Below are 9,040 nucleotides of genomic sequence, written 5' to 3'. Positions count from 1 at the left end.
CCGACTTCTTCGCACGCGTCCTTTCCAAAAGCAGCTTTGCGTGCAGCCCAGCCCTCAGTTGTTTTTTCAGGCGCCGATTTCTCTCGCTGTGAAAGCGTGGAGGGACAAAGCGGGGAAGGATTCGTGCTGAGGGTCCTGGCAGCGACCGGGGCAGCTCCTCCTGCCTGTGCCGCCGGGCTCGGGACAAGCGTTCCCCCCACCCAGGGCTGTCACTGGCTTCTGGGGGGTTTCACAGCGTGGAGCTTAGGGCTGTGAGTTGGTGGATTTTTGCGGTTATTTTGGGATAATCCCCACGCTCCGTATGTCTCCGTCCTGTGCCGTGGCTCCGCTGAGCCCTCGAGCCTCCCTTCCCCGGAGGGACGCAGCGTGATGCAGCATTTGCTGGCTGGGATGCTTTCGAGGAGCGTGATTTTTGGCAGTCGGAGACCCGCGGTGGCGGTACAGCCCCGTACTCCCACCCGGGGCAGGCACGTTTCCGAAATCTCTCTGCACTTCCTCATCCTCCCGGCTTGTGAGAAGATCCTGGGTTTCTTTTTTTGGCTCGGCTCGGCTGGGACTGCACGCGCCGCGGCGGAAGCGAGGTGTTTGGTACGGGGAGCCTGAAAACGGAGCGGGAGAAGAACCCTCTTTCCCTTCGGCTGTATTTGCGCGGCGTGAGAGGAGGGAGATGCCGTGCGGCCCTTGCCGCCCCTCCTGGGCTGCGCTCACACGCCGCCTCGGATGCTGTCCAGCTTCTTGGGGACTGTCCAGCTGAGCCTTTGCAGCCTCTCGCGCGGCGGATTTCGCGCTGCTGTGACGGTGAGTAGCAGCTCCGCCACTACTCGAAACCCTTCCTTCCCTTTTCCCTGAAGTTTTGTGGGAATAAAGGGCAAGATTTTAACTTTTAAGCGGCTCGACTCTCTTTTTCCAGGCTTGAAGTCACAATTTCTCCGCTGCTGTGACAACCGTAAAGCCAAGACACCTGTAGGGATGTGGCACCTCCAGTGCCCTCGCTCCCGGCTGCGGGAGCTCAGGATCCAGCTCGGAGCGTCGGGAGCCCCAGCCGGACGGACTGCAGCGCGTGTAATCCCGCTCCGATATCCAGGTTTGCAGAATCCGGGAGCGGTTGGGTCCATGGTGCTGCTTTTCTCAACGACCCTGCTGCTCAAAGCGTCACGGAGCGCCCCATGCTGCCTGGGGCTCGCTCTCCTTTTCCAGTTTTTATCCCAAAGCTTTTCCTTTCCGTGGATACGGCAAAAGCGATCCTTAAAAGCTGAAACGCTGCACCCGAAGCTGTGACCCGCCCTGGGGACGAGCGGGTGCCGCCGTCCCTCTGCCCTTTCCTCCTCTGCGGCTCCGGTGAGGTGACCGGGATGGCGGCGACTGGATGTGTTTGTGGCACGGGAAAAGCGAATCCTGTAGCTCCGATGAAGCCTTGGGGTCGCTGGCAACGGCTCGACGAGGCAAAAAAAAAGCACCTGGAGACGTCGCCGGGCTGGTTTGCGCTTGGACGCGTGGCTGCTCTGCAAAACGGCTGTGATTTTACCCCGAAATTGATGCGGAAAAGCATGGGATCGGGGCAGCCCCGGAGGTAGGGCTCAGCCCATCCCCACGGCATCAGGGAACACCTCTGGGGCTCCGTGAGGATCCCCCCAAACCCTGCCCCGATGGCGGGGACCACGGACACCCCAAACACCGTGGGACCACCCAGCCAGTTTTATTTCGGGCGCTGCTTTTCTTTTCGGCTCGGCTCCTGCGGCTGTTGGAGGTGCGGAGCAGCGGCGAGCCGAGCGCCTGGAGCCCTTTCCGGGCTCTCCCAACGCAGCGGCTGCCTGAAAAAACCTCCGGAGCCTCGGACAGAGGCAACGTAATGAAACCCCACATTTTTATGGCATGGTGTGAGCCGGCCGGAGCTCCAGCCCAGGGAGTCGCCCGGCGTCCCATGGCAGAGTAAGCGCTGCGCGGCTCATCCTACGAAACCGCGCCGGGGCACGGTGTCTGTAGCGAAATAGAAACCTCAGCAACTCATTTTGCTCCCTCTTTTTTATGTGTGTATGTAGATATATATAATATTTATATATAAAACCTCGTGATATCGGTAGTTAAGTCACCGGTGTAGCGGTGTCGGATACAAACAGCTCTAAGATCGAGAGTAAAAAATGACATTTTTTTTTGTCAGATTGTCTCCTCTTAGTCCCCTCGCCGCAGGCTCCGGCATCCCGGCCGGCTCCCTTCTCCGCCCGAGCGCGAGGCCGATCCGGAGCGGGGTGGAAGCGCTACAGCTTGGTGTGACGGTGAAAGGCAGGCGCTTGCGGCGAGGCGTAGGTGGGTTGGCTGTGCCACGTCGCCGCCGGGTACAGCCGGTGCCGTAACGAGCTCTCGTAGGACGCCGGGTAGCGCCCGGCGCCAGTCGCCAGCGGCCGGCACGGGTCGGAGAGCTGCGTGGAGGCGGTGGCTACCAAAGGGCTGGGGAAAGCGGGGACGACGAAGGGGTTGACGGAGAGGGACGGCGCCACCGGCACGCCCCGCGTTTTGAGGTGCTCCGCCGCGTTGCCGAAACTCGCCGGGAAATGCAGCGTCGCTCCCTTGTAAATGTCCGTGGCTTGCGGCAACGCCGCGGCGTAGCCGGGGCTGGCCACCACCGCCTTGGGTTTGGCCAGCCCTTGCTGCTGGCCACCGGGCGAGCCGGCGCCCGCGTCCCGGCCATCGGCCTCCTTGACGAAGGGGGAGATGGCGCGTAACTTCACGCCGGGGCCGAAAGCCTCTTCCTCCTCCCGGCCGCGCTCGCCCCTCGGCAACGTGGGGGCCAAGCCAGCGCCGGGGGACACCCAGCAGGCTTTGACGGCGGCGCAGGTGCCCGCGTGCCGGCTCTCCTCGCTCCACGGCCGCTTGGCTTTGCTTCGCAGGTCTTGGGGCTGCTCCGACTCCTCGGATCGCGCCGGGAAGGCGGAAGGCGGTTCCAAAAAATCCTTCAAGCTGGAGAAATAACCCCAGAGCGGATGGCAGCCGACGGGCCTCAGCATCTCGTGGCGGTAGGCGTGGAAGCAGCCGGTGAAGACGGCGGGAGCCGGACCCCGCTCCTCGCCCCGCGGGCAGGGCTGCCCCTCTCTGCCGCTGGTGACGGGTCCCACCTCGCTCCCGACGCTCGGAGCCATCTCCTGAGCTCCCGACGGCTCCGGACTCCTCTCCTTACGGAGGTCGGGGCCAGCGGCCGGCCAGCGGGGCTCGGGGCCGGCGTCGCCCACCGGCCGCCGGCCCTCGTGGCGTTTGTGGCAGTGCAAGGCCTCCGCCTTGCTCACCTGGGCCAGCAGCTTCTTCTTGGCCAGCGGGGACATGACGGCGTGGTCACCTTTGGCGTGGAAGCTGGAGAAAAGGCGCTTGTAGGTTTCGGGGTGAGTCCTGCAGGCACCGGGACCCCCTCCCGAGGGGTTTGGGGTGGAGACCCCCGCGCTGGAGCATCCCTCCGCTGCCCCGCCCCGCTCCGGGGCGTCCCCGCCATCCTCTGCGCTGGCTGCCGCCTCCGCCTTCGCCTTCTCCGGAGGGATCTGCGAGGAGAAGCGATTCGAGGGGTGAGTGCTGGCTTCGGCCGCGTCCCCGGACCCCTCCCCACCTCTGCTGCCCTCACCCCCCTCCTCCTTTTTCCCCAGAGTAAAATCCCTCCTGGCTTTTCCCAGTAACCCCAGTGGGTTCTCCCACAGGGGCGCTGGAGCGGGGTCCCGGGGCTGATCCCAAACCCGAGCCAGGCTCTGGCCTGGGGCGGGGTGGGGGGGGCGGCGCGTACCTGCTCCCGGCCCTTCTCCTTCTTGGCCCTCTTGTTCTTCTCGCCCGCCTCGGCGCCCTTGGAGACCTTGTACTGCTTGCGGGGTTTGCTGGGGGGCAGGGGTTTGTCGTCCTCCCCCTTCAGGTGCCGCACGTACGGGAGGACCAGCCTGCGGGGCGGGGGGGGCGCGGTTTGGGGGGTGGCAGTGAGAACCGGCGCCGGGAGGGGAAACTGAGGCACGGAGCCGTGGCCCCCCCCCGCCGCCTCCCCTACCTCTCGTAGTGGCGCCGGGTGCAGGTGGCCGCGCTGGTGCTGCCGGGGCTGCCCCCCAGTTCGTCGTAAACGTTTTTCCAGAGCCGTCGCCCCGTTACCTGCGGCGGGGCGGGGGGGGGGGGTTAGGACCCCCCCGGCACGCGGGGGTCATCCCGGCACCTGGGGGCCATCCCGGCACCCAGGGACCCTCGCTTACCAGTTCGTAGGCTCCCAGTTTCTCCACGGCTTTGTAGATCTTCCAGAGGTTAACTGGAAATCAAGAGGAGAGGCCGGGGGTCAGCGGGGGGGACGCGGCGGCGGCCGCAGCCCCCACCCCCCCACCCCGGCGCGGGACGCACTCTGCTTGAAGCCGAGGTGGGGGATCCTCTCGATGGGGGTGTGCCGGTCTTTCATGAACTGGTAGAGGCTGACGAGGAAGGCTTCCTCCTCTTCTTTCTCACCGCCCGTTGTTGCTTCTTCCATCGGCTTCTCCCGCTCGGAGCCGTCCTCCGGGATCGGAGCCTCCTGCGGGATCCGGGAGGGGGGAGGAGGAAAAAAAATGGGGAAACTGAGGCGGAGCTGATGCGATTCCCCGCTCTCTCACCCGCCCAGAGCGGCTGCTTTACAACCCGAAGGCACTTAACGAGCTCTCGCTTCGTTAGGCGGCAGCCTGGGCCGCCGGCCAAGTTGGTCAAAGCGCTGGAACCGGGCGAGAACACGAGGAACGGCTTCCAGGAAAACAGACGGGCAGAAATTCATCCTCCCCCCGCGCCGCCGCCGCCTTTCTCAGCTAAAAATGTTTCTCGTTTGTTTGTTCTACATTTTCCGGAGTTATAAAACTTGTTGCTATTTTTGGGCAAAGCAGCTGCTCGGCTCCCGAGTACTTTATTATTTTTTTTTTATTATTTTTTTTTTTTTTCTCAATTCTTCTTCTTTCTATTCTTTTCACCGCTTGTGACAGACGCGGTGTTTTAACGGCTGAGCTGTTTCGAGGCTTTTTTTTTTTTAAATATTAAAAAAAACGCCCCAGGGAGAGCGGGTTCAGGGCGGCAAAAAACTAAACCCCCCCTCCCTTGCGATTGAAAAAAAATTAGAAGCCGCGTGGGTGGGGGGGGGCTCATTTATTTTCCTAAAAATGCCCTGTTTTGGGTGTTCCCCCCGCCGCAACACTGGGAAATTCACCCTCCTCTTCTTCATCATCGCTTTCACAGCTGCCAAACGCGACGCTCGCGCTCCAAACACCCCCCCCCGCCCCAAAATATGGGGGGGTTCAGCATCTTCACCCCCCCCCCAAAAAAATAAAACCCCACTCACGGCCGGTTTGGCGGCGGGGGGATCTTGGGGGTCGCGTGGCTGCGCTTGGTTGTCCTCCATGGGGCGAGGAGTCGGCGCCTGTTGATTTTAGGAGGGGTCCTGCAAAGAAAAAGATTTTAAAAAGTGGGTGAGACCCCCCCAAAAAATATAAAACTAAGGAAATTTGGGATAATTTGGGCCACGGGGTCGCCCGCCAGGCACCGAAATCGGCCGAACGGCCGATTTCGGTGCCTGGCGGGCGACCCCGTGGCCTAAAGCTGCTCCCTGGGTGCTCCCCCCGCCCCAAATTTCGGGGTTTTCCCCCCTTGAGACCCCAAATTCCCCCCCTTTTGCCCAATTTTGGGGGAAAAACCCTAAAAAACGAGATGATAAAAAAAGAAAAGAGGGTGCCAACCTGAGGAAACCGAGGAAGGGGGTGAGCGGGGTCCCCCACTCCCACGCGGGACCCTCTCCTGTGCTGTGCCCCCCCCCCACCGACCCCCCAAAATTTTTCCCCACGCCGCTCCCGGCCCCGCTCACCCGCCGCTGCCGCGCCATGTGACTGCCGCCGCTCCCGCCCTCGCCTCCTATTGGGTGGCTCGGCTACGCCCCCTCCGCCTATTGGGTGGCGGCGCCGCTAGTCTTCCCGCCCGGCGAAGGGCATGCTGGGAGTTGTAGTCGTGCGGCGGGCGGGCGTCGCGCACACGCGTGTGCAAGGCGGCGCGGGGGGCGCGGGGGGGGGGGGCATGTGCGTGCACGCGTGGCTGTGGGTGCCGGGGGTGGGGGGGGAGGTGCGTGTGCGTGTCGCGTGTGTGCAATTGTGGGCACAGGTGGGCTCATACGCGTGTGCATGCGTGTTCACGCGTGGGCGTGTTGCACTACGCATGTGGGTTCGTGTGTTTCGAGGGCGGTGGGTGTGGGAGGGGGGCACACGTGTGGGTAAATGCGTGTGCCAGGGTGGGCAGGCGTGTGCCAGGGTGGGCATGCGTGCCCAAGCGTGTTCATGGGAGTATACCAGTGCCAACACGCGTGTGCATGTGCATACAGGCGAGCACACACGACTACAGGCATATACATGTGGGTGCAGGTGAGTACATACATGTTGGCACCCTTATATACAGGCGGGCACACGCGTGTGCAGGTGTGGACACCGCTACAGATGTGCACACGCGTGTGGGTACACGCCTCTGCTGAGGGGTGCGCGCGCGTGGGTGCCGGTGGGCGCACGCGCGCGCCCGTGCCTGTGTGTGTGTGTGTGTGCGCGCGCGCGTGCAGACACACAGGCGCACAGCAGGCACATGCGAAGCACACGCGTGTCCGTGCGTGTGCGGACCCTCGCGTGGCCCGGCCGAGCGAAGCCGCTGACGTGATTTCCTCCCGGGGGGGGGAGCGCGCGGACGACCCCGGGGGCTTTTTGGGGTGAAAAGCGGCCGATTTGGGGCCGAGCAGCCCCCCGCCGGTGCGCAGAAGCCGCCTCGCGTGGGGGGCGCGCGGCCGGGTGAGCTCCGCGCCGGTACCGCGGGCGGCGGGAGGCCACGGCCGGGCCGTGATTCCTCATTAGGCGCGGTGATAATTAACGGCGCTTGCGGCAGCGCCGTCGGGAAACCGCGGAGTCGCTCCCCGAAAGCTGGGCCGGCGCGAGCTGAGACCGGCCAAACTCATCGCACCCCCGGCGCCGCCACTCGCAAACCCCTTCGCCGCCCGTTGGGACCTCGAGCCGAACCGCTCCGTTAGCTCAAATCTGGGGGGGTTTGGGGGGGGGGGGGTTTAAGGCCTGAGCTCCCGGTGAGCGGGGTTTCGGCCCCGGGGGGGGCTGCGCGTGGCGCGGGAGCCCCGCCAGGCCCTTCCGGTGCCCGCCCCCCCCCCCCCCCCCGGTAACGGGGCTGAGGTCATCCCTTCGCTTGGCACCCAAAATAATCCCCCCCCCCCCCCCCCCCCCCGCGGCACCCAGCGCCGGGCGAGGGCACCCACCGGCTTTGGGGGTCGGTGACGGGTGCGGGTGCCGCCGCGGGGTGCGCGTGGGTCCCACTTTTGGGGTGGTTTTTTTGGTTTTTTTTTTTAAGGATTCTCCCGCAGCGGCTGGTTCGCCCGCCTCACCGGATCCTTTTCCCGGTCGTGCCGCCGTGGCATGCACCGAGTTCGGCCGGTCTCAGCTCAAAGCGACGGGGCGAGGCGGAGGCGGCGGGGGGCGGGAGGGGGGGGTGACGCGTGGCCGGTGGTGGGGGTGTGACAGGACCCCCCCCCCCCCCACGCCCACCCAGGACCCCTCCGGTACTCACCGGTTCGGGAGGCGATGGCATCGAGGCGGCCGGAGGAAGAGCTCTGTGGTTTGCTGGTGTTACTGGTACCGGGGGGATGACGGGGCTCGGGGGGGGGGGGCGGGGGGGGGGATGAGTCATCCCCCACTCAGGGAAGTGGCGTGTGCGTGTGTGAGTGTGTGTTTGCGTGCGCGATTGACTCTTTCGTTACCGGAACGCTCGGGCTTTTTGGGGTTCTCGCCCAGCGCCGCCCCGAATGACTGTGCCGGATTTTCCAGCCCGAGCCCCTCCGGGACGGCAGCGCCGCCCTGCTGCCACCAAGCCCCCCCCGCACCTCCCCCCCCCCCCGCCGTGGGTCTGGGGACACGGCCACGTCCCCCGTGGCCGGGATTCCCGTGGGATCGGGGTCCCGGTCCCGCTCCGAGCGCCGAGCCCCCCGGCATCGCCGCGGTGCCGTTTCCCAGTTTTCCCATTTCCCGGGGACGCTGTCCCTCCTCCCCAGTTTGGGCATCCCAGTGCGGCGGGACTGAAGTGGGGGACGGTTGGGGCCGAACTGGGATTGAGGGGGGGGGCGGGGGGGCTGCTGGAGAGCGCCCATGGGTGCTCAACCTCATAGCAGCCCTCCGAGAATCCCCCCCCCCCCCACTCCTTGTGAAAAAGCTCTGAAAAAAAAAAAAAAAAAGAAAGAAAAAGAAAAATCCCCCGGTGACTCATTTTGGGCCAACAGCCGGAGAAAGCAGAAGCGGGGGGAGGTTTGGGGGGGGGGGGCGTCTGGCTGCTGTCCCCCCTCGGGGGTAGGGAAGGGGGCGAGGGGTCCGAGGTGACATTAACCCTTTCGTTCCAGGAACGCGCCCGCCTGCGGCTCAATCATAGCGCGATTTAATGAAAAGGGGCCAAAAAAAACCCCAAACCCCCCAAAACCCAACCCCTTCGGGTTTCTGTTCCCGGCCCCGGCTGCTGCCCGGGCGGGGGGCGGGGGGGGGGCTGGAGCTGGGGGGTCCTGGAGCCCGGGGGGGGGTGGGGGTTTGTTTTTCATCCCGTTGCTGGGGGAAGGGGGATGGGTGAGGGTGGGAGGTGTGGCCGGGGTGACAGCGGCCATGGGTGCGCTGAGAGGCGTCGGGGCTCAGCCGGCGTGCGAAGCCCGCTGCTGGCTGTGGCCTGAAAGGGGGAAGATAGGGAGGAAAAGGAGAAGGAGGTGGAGAAGGAGAAGGAAAAGGAAAAGGAAATGGAGAAGGAGGAAAAGGAGAAGGAGATGGAGAAGGAGAAGGAAATGGAGAAGGAGGAAAAGAAAGAAAAGGAGGAGGAAGGAAAGGAGGAAAAGGGGGAAAAGGAAAAGGAAAAGGAGGAGAAGGAGGAAAAGGAGAAGAAGTAGGAGAGAAAGAAAGAAAAGGAGAAGGAGGAAAAGAAGGAAAAGGGAAAAGGAGGAAGAAGGAAAAGGAGAAGATTGAGAAAAAGGAGAAGGAAAAGGAGGAAGAAGGAAAAGTAGAAGGAGGAAAAG

At 64.1% G+C, this 9,040-nt stretch overlaps 1 protein-coding gene across 1 annotated transcript; it reads right to left on the bottom strand.

Annotated features, from left to right (window-relative positions):
- Nucleotides 1-2,004: 2,004 nt before the first annotated feature.
- Nucleotides 2,005-7,617, bottom strand: ARID5A (AT-rich interaction domain 5A). Its single transcript, XM_086767957.1, has 7 exons — nt 7,564-7,617; nt 5,306-5,404; nt 4,351-4,516; nt 4,209-4,261; nt 4,013-4,110; nt 3,761-3,908; nt 2,005-3,524 (listed from the first exon to the last, which is right to left on the bottom strand). Exons 2-7 carry the CDS (start codon nt 5,363-5,365, stop codon nt 2,256-2,258), a joined length of 1,794 nt encoding a protein of 597 aa, XP_086624083.1. The 5' UTR covers nt 5,366-5,404; nt 7,564-7,617; the 3' UTR covers nt 2,005-2,255.
- Nucleotides 7,618-9,040: the final 1,423 nt, after the last annotated feature.

Source organism: Chlamydotis macqueenii, chromosome 27, assembly GCF_036417535.1.
Source record: "Chlamydotis macqueenii isolate bChlMac1 chromosome 27, bChlMac1.mat, whole genome shotgun sequence".
In the NCBI taxonomy this organism is placed as follows: domain Eukaryota; kingdom Metazoa; phylum Chordata; class Aves; order Otidiformes; family Otididae; genus Chlamydotis; species Chlamydotis macqueenii.
This window is presented reverse-complemented; position numbering and strand designations above follow the sequence as displayed.